The sequence below is a fragment of the Ambystoma mexicanum genome, chromosome 3q, assembly GCF_040938575.1.
Source record: "Ambystoma mexicanum isolate Mex_15411 chromosome 3q, UKY_AmexF1_1, whole genome shotgun sequence".
NCBI classification, from domain to species: Eukaryota; Metazoa; Chordata; class Amphibia; order Caudata; family Ambystomatidae; genus Ambystoma; species Ambystoma mexicanum.
In genome coordinates this window covers 1,301,212,180-1,301,231,635 of record NC_090926.1, presented here as the reverse complement: position 1 = coordinate 1,301,231,635, position 19,456 = coordinate 1,301,212,180, and the positions used below count along the sequence as shown (strand labels likewise).

Genomic DNA, 19,456 nt, shown 5'->3' with positions numbered 1-19,456 from the left:
AGGGATGGTGTAGGAGCACCGGCTGTCATGTGTGGTGTTGGAGCTCTGGCTGTCAATAATGGTATCACTGGACCTGTGTTCATGATGGGAAGGTTTTCTTGGTATGTCAAGTTGGCTTTTAACGTATCTGCTTCTCTCTCTCTTGCTCAGTGTCCACTCTGTAATGAGAATGTCTCTGTGGTCTCGGCATCGTTGCAGCACTTAACAGTCCACCAACTCTAGGTCATGCCACCGCCTGGAATTCGGTATTCTCTTGAGGGCTTCCTTTTCCCAGTTCCTCTTGCCTCTGGCTCCATTAGGGTTGCCTTCGCACACCAGCGTTCTTCGAGGTTTGAGGGTCTCTCTCAGCTGTCACTGCCCAGCTGACTGGAAACTCCATTGACTACTTCTCCTTCTGCATTTATAACACGTTGCTGGGCCTTCCCTAGTGGAGCATCATATTCCTCTTTCTCTGTTGCCCGAGGGCTCTGCATTACTCGTGCACTCTTCTTCTTCTTCTCAGTACTACAAGACTACTTCTCTGCATGGTGAATGAATGGTTCTACAAATGAACAAACACCCATTTGTTCCCCTTATCTTCTTTGAATGGGAGTTGTTAATAGTGGGTTATGGGTGAGTACCTTAGGGAGTACCTCTTTGAAACGGGAGTCCTTGTCCCCAAGGGAGGGGGGTTGGAGTCTCTCACAGTGAGGTCCTGCTTGCCTCTACCACTAGAGAGGGTTTCCATAGTGGGCTCACCTCCCTACCCTAACAGGGAACGGCTCCCCCTGTGGAGAAATGACAGAATCCCACAAGTCGTCACAACTGGCTGTCAGGGATGGTGTAGGAGCACTGGCTGTCATGAATGATGTACGTGCACTGGCTTCGGGTGTGGTGTAGGAGCACTGGCTATCAGGGACAGTGTAGGAGCACTGGCTGTCAGGAATAATGTAGGAGCACTGGCTGTCGGGATGGTGTAGGAGCACTGGCTGTCTGGTGTGGTGTAGGAGCACTGGCTATCAGGGATGGTGTAGGAGCACTGGCTGTCGGGTGTGGTGTAGGAGCACTGGCTGTCATGAATGATGTACGTGCACTGGCTTCGGGTGTGGTGTAGGAGCACTGGCTATCAGGGACAGTGTAGGAGCACTGGCTGTCAGGAATAATGTAGGAGCACTGGCTGTCGGGATGGTGTAGGAGCACTGGCTGTCTGGTGTGGTGTAGGAGCACTGGCTATCAGGGATGGTGTAGGAGCACTGGCTGTCGGGTGTGGTGTAGGAGCACTGGCTTTCTGGTGTGGTGTAGGAGCACTGGCTTTCAGACGTAGTGTAGGAGCACTGGCTTTCAGGTGTAGTGTAGGAGCACTGGCTGTCAGGTGTGGAGTAGGGCCACTGGCTGTCAGGGATGGCGTAGGAGCACTGACTGTGGGGGATGGTGTAGTAGCACTGACTGTGGGGCATGGTGTAGGAGCACTGGCTGTCTTGGATGTGTAGGAGCACTGGCTGTCTGGGATGTGTAGGAGCACTGGGTGTAGGGCATGGTGTAGGAGCACTGGCTGTAGGGGACAGTGTAGGAGCACTGGTTGTAGGGGATGGTGTTGGAGCACTAGCTATCGTGTGTGTGATGTAGGAGCACTGGCTGTCAGGTGTGGTGTCGGAGCACCGGCTATCAGGGGTGGTGTAGGAGCACTGGCTATCTGGGATGTTGTAGGAGCACTTGGTGTAGGGGATGGTGTAGGAGCATTGGCAGTAGGGAATGGTGTAGGGGAACTGGCTGTTACAGATGGTGTAAGATATCTGTCTGTCGGGAACAGTGTAGGAACACTGGCTGTAAGGGATGAGGTAGGAGCACTGGCTTTTGGGGATGGTGTAGGAGAACAGGCTGTCAAGTGTGGAGTAGGAGCACTGGCTATTGGGTGCGGTGTAGGAGCACTGGCTGTTGGATGTGGTGGAGGAGCACTGGCTGTCAGGGATGGTGTAGGAGCACAAGCTGTTGGGGATGGTCTAGGAGCACCGGTTGTCAGGAATAATGTAGGAGCACTGGCTATCAGGTGTGGTGTAGGAGCACTGGCTGTCAGGGGTGATATAGGAGCACTGGCTGTCAGGAATAATGTAGGAGCACTGGCTGTTGGGTGTGGTGTAGAAGCACTGGCTGTCGGGAGTAGTGTGGGAGCACCGGCTGTCAGGTGTGGTGTAGGAGCACTGGCTGTTGGGTGTAGTGTGGGAGCACTGGCTGTTCGGGATGCTGTAGGAGCACCGGCCGTTGGGGATGGTGTAGGAATACTGGCTGTCAGGATGGTGTAGGAGCACCAGCTGTCGGGGATGGTGTAGGAGCACCAGCTGTCGCGATTGGTGTAGGAGCACAGACTGTCGGGATGGTGTAGGAGCACAGGCTTTCAAGGAGGGTTTAGGAGCACCAGCTGTCACGGATGGTGTAGGAGCAATGGCTGTCGGGATGGTGTAGGAGCACTGGCTGTGAGGGATGGTGTAGGAGCACTGGCTATCGGGATGGTGTAGGAGTACTGACTGCTGAGGATGGTGTAGGAGCACTGACTGTCAGGGATGGTGTAGGAGCACCAGCTGTCACGGATGGTGTAGGAGCACGGACTGTCGGGATGGTGTAGGAGCTCTGGCTGTTGGGATGGTGTAGGAGCACTGACTGTAAGGTATGGTGTAGGAGTACCAGCTGTCGTGGATGGTGTGGGAGCACCGGCTGTCGGATGTAGTGTAGGAGAACTGACTGTCGAGGACGGTGACTGCTTGGCTCCCAAGGCTTGCTTATCTTCGTTGGACTTCTTGACTGTCTTCGGCTGCTTGGCTTTCTTGGGCTACTCAGGACTCATGGACCACTCAGCTTCTTAGAGAGTCTTGACTCTCTTAGGCCACACTGCACTGACGCGTATGTTATATTTCTAGGGCCCCCACAGCTCATTCACAGTGCACTGACTCGTATGTTATATTCCCAGGGCCCCACAGCTCATAAACAATGCACTCACTCTTCTGTTATATTCCTAGGGCCCCACAGCTCATACACAATGCACTGACGCGTATGTTATATTCCCAGGGCCCCACAGCTCATAAACAATGCACTCACTCTTCTGTTATATTCCTAGGGCCCCACAGCTCATACACAATGCACTCACTCTTCTGTTATATTCCTAGGGCCCCACAGCTCATACACAATGCACTGACACTTATGTTATATTCCCAGGGCCCCACAGCCCTTACACTATGCACTGAGCCGTATGTTATATTCCTAGGGCCCCACAGCTCACACACAATGCACTGACTCTTACATTATATTCCTACGGGCCCCCACAGCTTATACACAACACACTCACTCTTCTGTTATATTGCTAGGGCCCCACAGCTCATACACAATGCACTGACTCTTATGTTATATTCCTACGGGCCCCCACAGCTCATACACAATGCACTGACTCTTCTGTTTTATTCCTAGGACCCCACAGCTCATACACAATGCACAGACTCTTCTGTTATATTCCTAGGGCCCCACAGCCCTTACACGATGCACAGACTCTTCTGTTATATTCCTAGGGCCCCACAGCCCTTACACAATACACTGACTCCTATGTTATATTCCTAGGGCCCCCACAGCTCAGATACAATGCACTGACTCTTATGTTATATACCTAGGGCCCCACAGCTCATACACAATGCACTGAATCTTCTGTTATATTCCCAGGGCCCCACAGCCCATACACAGCGCACTGACTCTTCTGTTATATTCCTAGGGCCCTACAGCCCTTACACAATACACTGACTCTTATGTTATATTCCTTGGACCCCGCAGCTCGTACACAATGCACTCACTCTTCTGTTATATTCCTAGGGCCCCAGAGCTCATAAACAATGCACTGACTCTTATGTTATATTCCTACGGGCCCCCACAGCTCATACACAATGCACTGAATCTTATGTTATATTCCTAGGGCGCCACAGCTCAGATACAATGCACTGACTCTTATGTTATATTCCTAGGGCCCCACAGCTCATACACAATGCACTCACTCTTTTGTTATATTCCTAGGGCCCCACAGCTCATACACAAAGCATTGACTCTTATGTTATATTCCTACGGCCCCACAGCTCATACACAATGCACTGCCTCTGAAGTTATATTACCAGGGCCCCCACAGCCTCCTCACAATGCACTGACTCGTATGTTATATTCCTAGGGCGCCACAGCTCATACACAGTGCACTGACTCTTCTGCTATATTCCTAGGGCCCCACAGCCCTTACACAATGCACTGACTGTTATGTTATATTCCCAGGGCCCCACAGCTCATACACAATGCACTGACTCTTCTGTTATATTCCTAGGGCCCTACAGCCCTTACACAATGCACTGACTCTTATGTTATATTTCTAGGGCCCCACAGCTCATACCCAATGAACTGAATCATATGTTATATTCCCAGGGCCCCACAGCTCATACACAATGCACTGACTCTTATCTTATATTTCTAGGGCCCCACAGCCCTTACACAATGCACTGACTCTTCTGTTATATTCCTAGGGCCCTACAGCCCTTACACAATGCGCTGACTCTTATGTTATATTCCTAGGGCCCTACAGCCCTTACACAATGCACTGAATCATATGTTATATTTCTAGGGCCCCACAGCCCTTACACAAGGCACTGACTCTTCTGTTATATTCCTAGGGCCCTACAGCCCTTACACAATGCACTGACTCTTCCGTTCTATTCCTAGGGCCCCCACAGCTCATACACGATGCACAGACTCTTATGTTATATTCCTAGGTCCCCACAGCTCATACACAATGCACTGACTCTTCCGTTCGACTCCTAGGGCCCCCACAGCTCATACACGATGCACAGACTCTTATGTTATATTCCTAGGGCCCCACAGCTCATACACAATGCACTGACTCTTATGTTATATTCCCAGGGCCCCACAGCTCAAACACAATGCACAGACTGTTATGTTATATTCCTAGAGCCCCACAGCTCATACACAATGCACTGACTCTTATGTTATATTCCTCGGGCCACACAGCTCAAACACAATGCACAGACTGTTATGTTATATTCCTAGGGCCCCACAGCTCATACACAAAGCATTGACTCTTATGTTATATTCCTAGGGCCCCACAGCTCATACACAATGCACTGACTCTTATGTTATATTCCCAGGGCCCCACAGCTCAAACACAATGCACAGACTGTTATGTTATATTCCTAGGGCCCCACAGCTCATACACAATGTACTGACTCTTACGTTATATTCCTAGGGCCCCCACAGCTCATACACAATGCAAAGACTCTTTTGTTATATTCCTAGGGCCCCAAAGCTCATACACAATGCACTGACTCCTATGTTATATTCCTAGGGCCTCCACAGCTCATACACAATGCACAGACTGTTATGTTATATTCCTAGGGCCCCACAGCTCATACACAATGCACTGACTCTTATGTTATATTCCCAGGGCCCCACAGCTCAAACACAATGCACAGACTGTTATGTTATATTCCTAGGGCCCCACAGCTCATACACAATGTACTGACTCTTACGTTATATTCCTAGGGCCCCCACAGCTCATACACAATGCAAAGACTCTTTTGTTATATTCCTAGGGCCCCAAAGCTCATACACAATGCACTGACTCCTATGTTATATTCCTAGGGCCTCCACAGCTCATACACAATGCACAGACTGTTATGTTATATTCCTAGGGCCTCCACAGCTCATACACAATGCAAAGACTCTTTTGTTATATTCCTAGGGCCCCAAAGCTCATACACAATTCACTGACTCTTCCGTTATATTCCTAGGGCTCCCACAGCTCATACACAATGCACTGATTCTTATGTTTTATTCCTAGGACCCACAGCTCATACACAATGCACTGCCTCTGAAGTTATATAACCAGGGCCCCCACAGCCTCCTCACAATGCACTGACTCGTATGTTATATTCCTAGGGCCCCACAGCCCTTACACAATGCACTGACCCTTATGTTATATTCCTAGGGCCCCACAGCCGTTACACAATACACTGACTCTTATGTTATATTTCTATGGCCCCACAGCTCATACACAATGCAAAGACTATTTTGTTATATTCCTAGGGCCCCAAAGCTCATACACAATGCACAGACTGTTATGTTATATTCCTAGGGCCCCAAAGCTCATACACAATTCACTGACTCTTCCGTTATATTCCTAGGACCCACAGCTCATACACAATGCACTGCCTCTGAAGTTATATTACCAGGGCCCCCACAGCCTCCTCACAATGCACTGACTCGTATGTTATATTCCTAGGGCCCCACAGCCCATACACAGTGCACTGACAGTTATGTTATATTCCTAGGGCCCCACAGCCCTTACACAATGCACTGAATCTTCTGTTATATTCCTAGGGCCCCACAGCTCAAACACAATGCACTGATTCTTATGTTATATTCCTAGGGCCCCACAGCTCATACACAATGCACTGACTCTTCTGTTATATTCCTAGGGCCCTACAGCCCTTACACAATGCACTGGCTCGTATGTTATATTCCTAGGGCCCCAAAGCTCATACACAATTCACTGACTCTTATGTTATATTCCTAGGGCCCCAAAGCTCATACACAATTCACTGACTCTTATGTTATATTCCTAGGGCCCCACAGCTCATACACAATGCATTTACTCTTATGTTATATTCCTAGGGCCCCACAGCTCTTACACAATGCACAGACTGTTATGTTATATTCCTAGGGCCCCACAGCTCATACACAATGCACTGCCTCTGAAGTTACATTCCTAGGGCCCCCACAGCCTCCTCACAATGCATTGACTCTTATTTATATTCCTAGGGCCCCACACCCCGTACGCAATGCACTGACTCTTATGTTATATTCCTAGGGCCCCACAGCCCTTACACAATGCACTGGCCCTTATGTTATATTCCTAGGGCCCCACAGCCCTTACACAATGCACTGACCCTTATGTTATATTCCTAGGGCCCCACAGCCCTTACACAATGCACTGACCCTTATGTTATATTCCTAGGGCCCCACAGCCCTTACACAATGCACTGACCTTTATATTATATTCCTAGGGCCACACAGCCGTTACACAATTCACTGACTCTTATGTTATATTCCTAGGGCCACACAGCCGTTACACAATTCACTGACTCTTATGTTATATTCCTAGGGCCCCCACAGCTCATACACAATGCACTGACTCTTATGTTATATTCCTAGGGCCCCACATACCTTACACACAATGCACTGGCCCTTATGTTATATTCCTAGGGCCCCACAGCCCTTACACAATGCACTGACCCTTATGTTATATTCCTAGGGCCCCACAGCCCTTACACAATGCACTGACCCTTATGTTATATTCCTAGGGCCCCACAGCTCATACACAATGCACTGACTCTTATGTTATATTCCTAGGGCCCCACAGCCCATACACGGTGCACTGACTCCTATGTTATATTCCTAGGGCCCCCACAGCTCATACACAATGCACTGACCCTTATGTTATATTCCTAGGGCCCCACAGCCCTTACACAATGCACTGATCCTTATGTTATATTCCTAGGGGCCCACAGCCCTTACACAATGCACTGACCCTTATGTTATATTCCTAGGGCCCCACAGCCCTTACACAATGCACTGACCCTTATGTTATATTCCTAGGGCCCCACAGCTCATACACAATGCACTGACCCTTATGTTATATTCCTAGGGCCCCACAGCTCATACACAATGCACTGACCCTTATGTTATATTCCTAGGGCCCCACAGCCCTTACACACAATGCACAGACTGTTATGTTATATTCCTAGGGCCCCACAGCCCTTACACAATGCACTGACCCTTATGTTATATTCCTAGGGCCCCACATCCCTTACACACAATGCACAGACTGTTATGTTATATTCCTAGGGCCCCACAGCCCTTACACAATGCACTGACCCTTATGTTATATTCCTAGGGCCCCACAGCCCTTACACAATGCACTGATCCTTATGTTATATTCCTAGGGGCCCACAGCCCTTACACAATGCACTGACCCTTATGTTATATTCCTAGGGCCCCACAGCCCTTACACAATGCACTGACCCTTATGTTATATTCCTAGGGCCCCACAGCTCATACACAATGCACTGACCCTTATGTTATATTCCTAGGGCCCCACAGCTCATACACAATGCACTGACCCTTATGTTATATTCCTAGGGCCCCACAGCCCTTACACACAATGCACAGACTGTTATGTTATATTCCTAGGGCCCCACAGCCCTTACACAATGCACTGACCCTTATGTTATATTCCTAGGGCCCCACATCCCTTACACACAATGCACAGACTGTTATGTTATATTCCTAGGGCCCCACAGCCCTTACACAATGCACTGACTCTTCTGTTATATTCCTAGGGCCCCACAGCTCATACACAATGCATTTACTCTTATGTTATATTCCTAGGGCCCCACAGCCCTTACACACAATGCACAGACTCTTCTGTTATATTCCTAGGGCCCCACAGCCCTTACACAATGCACTGACCTTTATGTTATATTCCTAGGGCCCCACAGCCCTTACACAATGCACTGACCCCTATGTTATATTCCTAGGGCCCCACAGCCCTTACACAATGCACTGACCTTTGTTATATTCCTAGGGCCCCACAGCCGTTACACAATTCACTGACTTTTATGTTATATTCCTAGGGCCCCACAGCTCATACACAATGCACTGCCTCTGAAGTTATATTACCAGGGCCCCCACAGCCTCCTCACAATGCACTGACTCTTATGTTATATTCCTAGGGCCCCACAGCTCATACACAATGCAATGACTCTTCTACTATATTCCTAGGGCCCCACAGCCCTTACACAATGCACTGACTCTTCTGTTATATTCCTAGGGCCCTACAGCCCTTACACAATGCACTGACTCTTATGTTATATTCCTAGGTCCCCACAGCTCATACACAATGCACAGACTCTTCTGTTATATTCCTAGGGCCCTACAGCCCTTACACAATGCACTGACTCTTCTGTTATATTCCTAGGGCCCCACAGCTCATACACAATGCATTTACTCTTATGTTATATTCCTAGGGCCCCACAGCCCTTACACACAATGCTCAGACTCTTCTGTTATATTCCTAGGGCCCCACAGCCCTTACACAATGCACTGACTCTTCTGTTATATTCCTAGGGCCCTACAGCCCTTACACAATGCACAGACTCTTCTGTTATATTCCTAGGGCCCTACAGCCCTTACACAATGCACTGACTCTTCTGTTATATTCCTAGGGCCCCACAGCTCATACACAGCGCACTGACTATTATGTTATATTCCTAGGGCCCCCACAGCGCATACACAATGCACTGACTCTTATGTTATATTCCTAGGGCCCCCACAGCGCATACACAATGCACGACCTGTATGTTATATTCCTAGGGCCCCACAGACCATACACAATGCACTGACTATTATGTTATATTCCTAGGGCCCCCACAGCGCATACACGATGCACTGACTCTTATGTTATATTCCCAGGGCCCCACAGCTCAAACACAATGCACAGACTGTTATGTTATATTCCTAGGGCCCCACAGCTCATACACAATGCACTGACTCTTATGTTATATTCCCAGGGCCCCACAGCTCAAACACAATGCACAGACTGTTATGTTATATTCCTAGGGCCCCACAGCTCATACACAATGCACTGACTCTTATGTTATATTCCTAGGGCCCCACAGCTCATACACAATGCATTTACTCTTATGTTATATTCCTAGGGCCCCACAGCCCTTACACAATGCACTGACCCTTATGTTATATTCCTAGGGCCCCACAGCCCTTACACAATGCACTGACCCTTATGTTATATTCCTAGGGCCCCACAGCCCTTACACAATGCACTGACCCCTATGTTATATTCCTAGGGCCCCACAGCCCTTACACAATGCACTGACCTTTGTTATATTCCTAGGGCCCCCACAGCTCATACACAATGCACTGACCCTTATGTTATATTTCTAGGGCCCCACAGCCCTTACACAATGCACAGACTCTTCTGTTATATTCCTAGGGCCCCACTGCCCTTACACACAATGCACAGACTCTTCTGTTATATTCCTAGGGCCCCACAGCCCTTACACAATGCACTGACTCTTCTGTTATATTCCTAGGGCCCCACAGCTCATACACAATGCACTGACCCCTATGTTATATTCCTAGGGCCCCACAGCCCTTACACAATGCACTGACCCCTATGTTATATTCCTAGGGCCCCACAGCCCTTACACAATGCACTGACCTTTGTTATATTCCTAGGGCCCCACAGCCGTTACACAATTCACTGACTCTTATGTTATATTCCTAGGGCCCCCACAGCTCATACACAATGCACTGCCTCTGAAGTTATATTCCTAGGGCCCCACAGCCCTTACACAATGCACTGACTCTTATGTTATATTCCCAGGGCCCCACAGCTCATACACAATGCACTGACCTTTATGTTATATTCCTAGGGCCCCACAGCCCTTACACAATGCACTGACCCTTATGTTATATTCCTAGGGCCCCACAGCCCTTACACAATGCACAGACTCTTCTGTTATATTCCTAGGGCCCCACTGCCCTTACACACAATGCACTGACTCTTCTGTTATATTCCTAGGGCCCCACAGCTCATACACAATGCACTGACCCCTATGTTATATTCCTAGGGCCCCACAGCCCTTACACAATGCACTGACCCTTATGTTATATTCCTAGGGCCCCACAGCCCTTACACAATGCACAGACTCTTCTGTTATATTCCTAGGGCCCCACTGCCCTTACACACAATGCACTGACTCTTCTGTTATATTCCTAGGGCCCCACAGCTCATACACAATGCACTGACCCTTATGTTATATTTCTAGGGCCCCACAGCCCTTACACAATGCACAGACTCTTCTGTTATATTCCTAGGGCCCCACTGCCCTTACACACAATGCACAGACTCTTCTGTTATATTCCTAGGGCCCCACAGCCCTTACACAATGCACTGACCCCTATGTTATATTCCTAGGGCCCTACAGCCCTTACACAATGCACTGACCCCTATGTTATATTCCTAGGGCCCTACAGCCCTTACACAATGCACTGACCCCTATGTTATATTCCTAGGGCCCCACAGCCCTTACACAATGCACTGACCCCTATGTTATATTCCTAGGGCCCCACAGCCCTTACACAATGCACTGACCTTTGTTATATTCCTAGGGCCCCACAGCCGTTACACAATTCACTGACTCTTATGTTATATTCCTAGGGCCCCCACAGCTCATACACAATGCACTGCCTCTGAAGTTATATTACCAGGGCCCCCACAGCCTCCTCACAATGCTCAGACTCTTCTGTTATATTCCGATGGGCCCCACAGCCCTTACACAATGCACTGACCCCTATGTTATATTCCTAGGGCCCCACAGCCCTTACACAATGCACTGACCTTTGTTATATTCCTAGGGCCCCCACAGCTCATACACAATGCACTGACCCTTATGTTATATTTCTAGGGCCCCACAGCCCTTACACAATGCACAGACTCTTCTGTTATATTCCTAGGGCCCCACTGCCCTTACACACAATGCACAGACTCTTCTGTTATATTCCTAGGGCCCCACAGCCCTTACACAATGCACTGACTCTTCTGTTATATTCCTAGGGCCCCACAGCTCATACACAATGCATTTACTCTTATGTTATATTCCTAGGGCCCCACAGCTCATACACAATGCAAAGACTCTTATGTTATATTCCTAGGGCCCCACAGCTCATACACAATGCACGGACTATTATGTTATATTCCTAGGGCCCCCACAGCGCATACACAATGCACTGACTCTTATGTTATATTCCTAGGGCCCCACAGCCCTTACACAATGCACTGACTCTTCTGTTATATTCCTAGGGCCCTACAGCCCTTACACAATGCACTGACCCTTATGTTATATTCCTAGGGCCCCACAGCCCTTACACAATGCACTGACCCTTATGTTATATTCCTAGGGCCCCACAGCCCTTACACACAATGCACTGACCCTTATGTTATATTCCTAGGGCCCCACAGCCGTTACACAATTCACTGACTCTTATGTTATATTCCTAGGGCCACACAGCCGTTACACAATGCACTGACCCTTATGTTATATTCCTAGGGCCCCACAGCCCTTACACACAATGCACTGACCCTTATGTTATATTCCTAGGGCCCCACAGCTCTTACACACAATGCACTGACCCTTATGTTATATTCCTAGGGCCCCACAGCCGTTACACAATTCACTGACTCTTATGTTATATTCCTAGGGCCACACAGCCGTTACACAATTCACTGACTCTTATGTTATATTCCTAGGGCCACACAGCCGTTACACAATTCACTGACTCTTATGTTATATTCCTAGGGCCCCACAGCCCTTACACAATGCACTGACTCTTATCTTATATTTCTAGGGCCCCACTGCCCTTACACACAATGCACAGACTCTTCTGTTATATTCCTAGGGCCCCACAGCCCTTACACAATGCACTGACCCTTATGTTATATTCCTAGGGCCCCACAGCCCTTACACAATGCACTGACCCTTATGTTATATTCCTAGGGCCCCACAGCCCTTACACAATGCACAGACTCTTCTGTTATATTCCTAGGGCCCCACTGCCCTTACACACAATGCACAGACTCTTCTGTTATATTCCTAGGGCCCCACTGCCCTTACACACAATGCACTGACTCTTATTTTATATTTTTAGGTGGCGGAATCCCTGGTCCAGGAAGATGGTGAGTTCCTGATCAGAGACTCACACTCTAGCCCCGGTGACTACGTCCTGACCTGTCGCTGCAGGCACGAGGCTGTGCACTTCAGGATTATCCGTGTGGTGCTGCGGCCACGCAAGGGCTACACCCGCACACGCTTCCAGTTTGAGGAGGAGCAGTTTGACAACATTCCAGCTCTGGTGCGCTTCTACGTGGGGAACCGCAACCCTGTCTCAGAAAGTTCTGGAGCAGTCATTTGCCACCCAGTGGCCCGATATGTACCCATCAGACTACTGCTTGAAAAGTATGGGGGTAGGCCCACGGTACCGGCACAGACATTGGGTGCCCCAAAGAGTACAATTGACCCTTCGAGGAGAAGAAGTGTACGTGCCTTGTCCACAGCAGACATGGATGACAGCAACCTGCTCAGGTGAGTCACCGAGGAATCTTCTCAGATGAGTCCCACAGATTCTTCTCAGATGAGTCCCACAGATTCTTCTCAGATGAGTCCCACAGATTCTTCTCAGATGAGTCCCACAGATTCTTTTCAGATGAGTCCCAGAGGAACCTGCTCAGATAAGTCGCACAGGAACCTGCTTAGGTGAGTCCTGTTGTGACCTGTCCAGGGGCGTCCCACAGGAACCTGCTTAGGTGAGTCCTGTTGTGAGCAGCTAATATGGGACTGACAGAAACTGGACTGAGTTGGTGCAATAACCTCCGCAGGTGAGGACTCATCAGCCTGCTCCCGAGCATCGAGTCGTAATCCAATCACTCCTACAAAAATCCTTGTGTATCCTTTAATTTAAAAATCAACATTATTAAAATAAAAAACAGAGTTGAAACAGTCAGAATTGTAAATTTCCAGAATGTGAGATTCCAATGAATTTAGACAAGAAGGTGAATGGCACTGTTTAGGTGACCCTGAGGAAGAGGCCCTTGACTCGAAACATTGTGGTACATGCATCGTGTCTAAATGGATTAATATGTCACTTCCTGATAGTTTAGAAGTGCTAATGAAGCGTGAAGATATTGACAGCTGCATTAAGAATTATGGAATAAAGCCATCGCAGATGAACTCGGCCAGCCATGTGTGCACTCACTGGCAATGATTGAGTGCAAGGCCACACAGAAGACCTGTTTTCTGCCATTATTAATGACAGGACTCCAGCCCCCCTCAGAGAAAAGTCTTAGCATAAGCATGCAGTGTGCATGAACCGTCTGAGGCAGAGTCCTCTGTATGAAGTTAGTTTCTTCCAATAGGGGGCCTCTGTATTTTAGTAAGGCCCCGTTATCCTCTTGCATAGGTTGCTGTAGAAACAGCGTTAAGCTTATGCAAACCAATTCGCCCCTTTACCAGGCAACAGACAGAGGTATGAAAAGGTCCTTGCGCCACTAGTTACCCGAGACAGCCTGGCTGTAGATGTCAAGAATGTGACTTCCACTGTAAGCACTCCGGAGCGCCCACAGGGGGCAGCTTAGATTTGCAGTTAGGTGCAAAGCAGCGCCACTGCAGGCCCTTTAGTAATTTGCAGTGTGGAGCGCAAAAGGGGGGCATGACATGGTGATGGGAGGGCCTGCAGTGCACAATGAGGAAGCGCCACCTGCCATATACCAGCGGCAGCCGGCGTTTACAATGGATTCCTATGGGCTCCTATGGATTCCTATGGAATCCCCCTGTTTGAAATGTGCTGTTGATGTAAAACCAAGTGGTTCTTGAAGGTGGACGGCAAAAGGAAGGCGGGAACGGACTTTCCGTTCCACCAGTCCCCACTTCTCACTTTAAAAAACCACCAAAATGCCCAGAGTGTGAATGGAGGTGTTAAACCAGGAGCTCCTCAAAATGTTGAGAACCGAGTCAATAGAAGAGTCAATAGAAAGTGTCCAATCTCTCCAGCAGAGGCGTCGATGGGGTAGGCTGAGGGGGCTATAGCCCGGGTCTTCTGGTTGTAGCCCCGGATAGAATCTCAGGGGCTAAAACCAAAAGGCTATCGCTAGCCCTGAGTCCTGACAGTCGCGATATTAGCGTAGCCCCGGATCTGTTCCAGACCTAGCAACACCCCTGCTTTCGAGTAGTGGCAGGGGTAGCGGGCGCCCCGCATCATAACTCCACGCTTCCCTTACACCCTCCACCGCCTCCACACTTCCCTTACACCGTCCACCGCCTCCACGCTTCCCTTACACCCCCACCGCCTCCACGCTTCCCTTACACCCCCACCGCCTCCACGCTTCCCTTACAACCTCCACCGCCTCCACGCTTCCCTTACACCCTCCACCGCCTCCACGCTTCCCTTACACCCTCCACCGCCTCCACGCTTCCCTTACACCCTCCACCTCCTCCACGTGTCCCTTACACCCTCCACTGCCTCCATGCTTCCCTTTCACCCTCCACCGCCTCCACGCTTCCCTTACACCCTCCACCGCCTCCACGCTTCCCTTACACCCTCCACCGCCTCCACGCTTCCCTTACACCCTCCACTGCCTCCACGCTTCCCTTACACCCCCCACCGCCTCCACGTGTCCCTTACACCCTCCACCGCCTCCACGCTTCCTTACACCCTCCACGTTTCCGTTTCACCCTCCACTGCCTCCACGCTTCCCTTACACCATCCACGCTTCCCTTTCACCCTCCACCGCCTCCACGCTTCCCTTTCACCCTCCACTGCCTCCACGCTTCCCTTTCATCCTCCACCGCCTCCACGCTTCCGTTTCACCCTCCAACGCCTCCACGCTTCCCTTACACCCTCCACTGCCTCCACGCTTCCCTTACACCCCCCACCGCCTCCACGTGTCCCTTACACCCTCCACCGCCTCCACGGTTCCTTACACCCTCCACGTTTCCGTTTCACCCTCCACTGCCTCCACGCTTCCCTTACACCCTCCACGCTTCCCTTTCACCCTCCACCGCCTCCACGCTTCCCTTTCACCCTCCAATGCCTCCACGCTTCCCTTTCATCCTCCACCGCCTCCACGCTTCCGTTCACCCTCCAACGCCTCCACGCTTCCCTTACACCCTCCACTGCCTCCACGCTTCCCTTACACCCTCCACCGCCTCCACGCTTCCCTTTCACCCTCCACCGCCTCCACGCTTCCCTTTCACCCTCCACCACCTCCACGCTTCCCTTTCACCCTCCACCGCCTCCACGCTTCCCTTACACCCTCCACCGCCTCCACGCTTCCCTTACACCCTCCACCGCCTCCACGCTTCCCTTTCACCCTCCACCGCCTCCACGCTTCCCTTTCACCCTCCACCGCCTCCACGCTTCCCTTTCACTCTCCACCGCCTCCACGCTTCCCTTTCACCCTTACACCCTCCACCGCCTCCACACTTCCCTTACACCCTCCACCGCCTCCACGCTTCCCTTACACTCTCCACCGCCTCCACACTTCCCTTACACCCTCCACCGCCTCCACGCTTCCCTTTCACCCTCCACCGCCTCCACGCTTCCCTTTCACCCTCCACCGCCTCCACGCTTCCCTTACACCCTCCACCGCCTCCACGCTTCCCTTACACCCTCCACCGCCTCCACGCTTCCCTTTCACCCTCCACCGCCTCCACGCTTCCCTTTCACCCTCCACCGCCTCCACGCTTCCCTTTCACTCTCCACCGCCTCCACGCTTCCCTTTCACCCTTACACCCTCCACCGCCTCCACACTTCCCTTACACCCTCCACCGCCTCCACGCTTCCCTTACACTCTCCACCGCCTCCACACTTCCCTTACACCTTCCACCGCCTCCACGCTTCCCTTTCACCCTCCACCGCCTCCCTTTCACCCTCCACCGCCTCCACGCTTCCTTTTCACCCTCCACGCTTCCCTTTCACCCTCCACCGCCTCCACGCTTCCCTTTCACCCTCCACGCTTCCCTTTCACCCTCCACCGCCTCCACGCTTCCCTTTCACCCTTACACCCTCCACCGCCTCCACGCTTCCCTTACACCCTCCACCGCCTCCACGCTTCCCTTACACCCTCCACCGCCTCCACACTTCCCTTACACCCTCCACCGCCTCCACGCTTCCCTTTCACCCTCCACCGCCTCCCTTTCACCCTCCACCGCCTCCACGCTTCCCTTTCACCCTCCACGCTTCCCTTTCATCCTCCACCGCCTCCACGCTTCCGTTTCACCCTCCAACGCCTCCACGCTTCCCTTACACCCTCCACTGCCTCCACGCTTCCCTTACACCCCCCACCGCCTCCACGTGTCCCTTACACCCTCCACCGCCTCCACGGTTCCTTACACCCTCCACGTTTCCGTTTCACCCTCCACTGCCTCCACGCTTCCCTTACACCCTCCACGCTTCCCTTTCACCCTCCACCGCCTCCACGCTTCCCTTTCACCCTCCACTGCCTCCACGCTTCCCTTTCATCCTCCACCGCCTCCACGCTTCCGTTTCACCCTCCAACGCCTCCACGCTTCCCTTACACCCTCCACTGCCTCCACGCTTCCCTTACACCCTCCACCGCCTCCACGCTTCCCTTTCACCCTCCACCGCCTCCACGCTTCCCTTTCACCCTCCACCGCCTCCACGCTTCCCTTTCACCCTCCACCGCCTCCACGCTTCCCTTACACCCTCCACCGCCTCCACGCTTCCCTTACACCCTCCACCGCCTCCACGCTTCCCTTACACCCTCCACCGCCTCCACGCTTCCCTTTCACCCTCCACGCTTCCCTTTCACCCTCCACCGCCTCCCTTTCACCCTCCACCGCCTCCACGCTTCCCTTTCACCCTCCACGCTTCCCTTTCACCCTCCACCGCCTCCACGCTTCCCTTTCACCCTCCACCGCCTCCATGCTTCCCTTTCACCCTCCCCCGCCTCCACGCTTCCCTTACACCCTCCACTGCCTCCACGCTTCCCTTACACCCTCCACTGCCTCCACGCTTCCCTTACACCCTCCACCGCCTCCACGCTTCCCTTACACCCTCCACCGCCTCCACGCTTCCCTTTCACCCTCCACCGCCTCCACGCTTCCCTTTCACCCTTACACCCTCCACCGCCTCCACACTTCCCTTACACCCTCCACCGCCTCCACGCTTCCCTTACACTCTCCACCGCCTCCACACTTCCCTTACACCCTCCACCGCCTCCACGCTTCCCTTTCACCCTCCACCGCCTCCCTTTCACCCTCCACCGCCTCCACGCTTCCCTTTCACCCTCCACGCTTCCCTTTCACCCTCCACCGCCTCCACGCTTCCCTTTCACCCTCCCCCGCCTCCACGCTTCCCTTACACCCTCCACTGCCTCCACGCTTCCCTTACACCCTCCACTGCCTCCACGCTTCCCTTACACCCTCCACCGCCTCCACGCTTCCCTTACACCCTCCACCGCCTCCACGCTTCCCTTACACTCTCCACCGCCTCCACACTTCCCTTACACCCTCCACCGCCTCCACGCTTCCCTTTCACCCTCCACCGCCTCCCTTTCACCCTCCACCGCCTCCACGCTTCCCTTTCACCCTCCACCGCCTCCACGCTTCCCTTTCACCCTTACACCCTCCACCGCCTCCACACTTCCCTTACACCCTCCACCGCCTCCACGCTTCCCTTACACTCTCCACCGCCTCCACACTTCCCTTACACCCTCCACCGCCTCCACGCTTCCCTTTCACCCTCCACCGCCTCCCTTTCACCCTCCACCGCCTCCACGCTTCCCTTTCACACTCCACCGCCTCCCTTTCACCCTCCACCGCCTCCACGCTTCCCTTTCACCCTCCACGCTTCCCTTTCACCCTCCACGCTTCCCTTTCACCCTCCACCGCCTCCACGCTTCCCTTTCACCCTCCCCCGCCTCCACGCTTCCCTTACACCCTCCACTGCCTCCACGCTTCCCTTACACCCTCCACTGCCTCCACGCTTCCCTTACACCCTCCACCGCCTCCACGCTTCCCTTACACCCTCCACCGCCTCCACGCTTCCCTTTCACCCTCCACCGCCTCCACACTTCCCTTACACCCTCCACCGCCTCCACGCTTCCCTTACACTCTCCACCGCCTCCACACTTCCCTTACACCCTCCACCGCCTCCACGCTTCCCTTTCACCCTCCACCGCCTCCCTTTCACCCTCCACCGCCTCCACGCTTCCCTTTCACCCTCCACCGCCTCCACGCTTCCCTTTCACCCTTACACCCTCCACCGCCTCCACACTTCCCTTACACCCTCCACCGCCTCCACGCTTCCCTTACACTCTCCACCGCCTCCACACTTCCCTTACACCCTCCACCGCCTCCACGCTTCCCTTTCACCCTCCACCGCCTCCCTTTCACCCTCCACCGCCTCCACGCTTCCCTTTCACCCTCCACCGCCTCCCTTTCACCCTCCACTGCCTCCACGCTTCCCTTTCACCCTCCACCGCCTCCCTTTCACCCTCCACCGCCTCCACGCTTCCCTTTCACCCTCCACCGCCTCCACGCTTCCCTTTCACCCTTACACCCTCCACCGCCTCCACACTTCCCTTACACCCTCCACCGCCTCCACGCTTCCCTTACACCCTCCACCGCCTCCCTTTCACCCTCCACCGCCTCCACGCTTCCCTTTCACCCTCCACCGCCTCCCTTTCACCCTCCACCGCCTCCACGCTTCCCTTTCACCCTCCACCGCCTCCCTTTCACCCTCCACCGCCTCCACGCTTCCCTTTCACCCTCCACCGCCTCCACGCTTCCCT

The 19,456-nt window shown here is 52.4% G+C and overlaps 1 protein-coding gene across 3 annotated transcripts in view; it reads left to right on the top strand.

Moving 5' to 3' along the window:
- LOC138447910 (breast cancer anti-estrogen resistance protein 3 homolog) overlaps positions 1-19,456 on the top strand; it is a 350,104-nt gene that overhangs the window by 150,705 nt on the left and 179,943 nt on the right. For all 3 annotated transcript variants that reach the window (XM_069604426.1, XM_069604428.1, XM_069604427.1), the window contains exon 3: positions 12,796-13,229. In XM_069604426.1, coding sequence (XP_069460527.1) covers positions 12,796-13,229 — 434 coding nt within the window. The remainder of the gene's footprint in view (positions 1-12,795; positions 13,230-19,456) is intronic.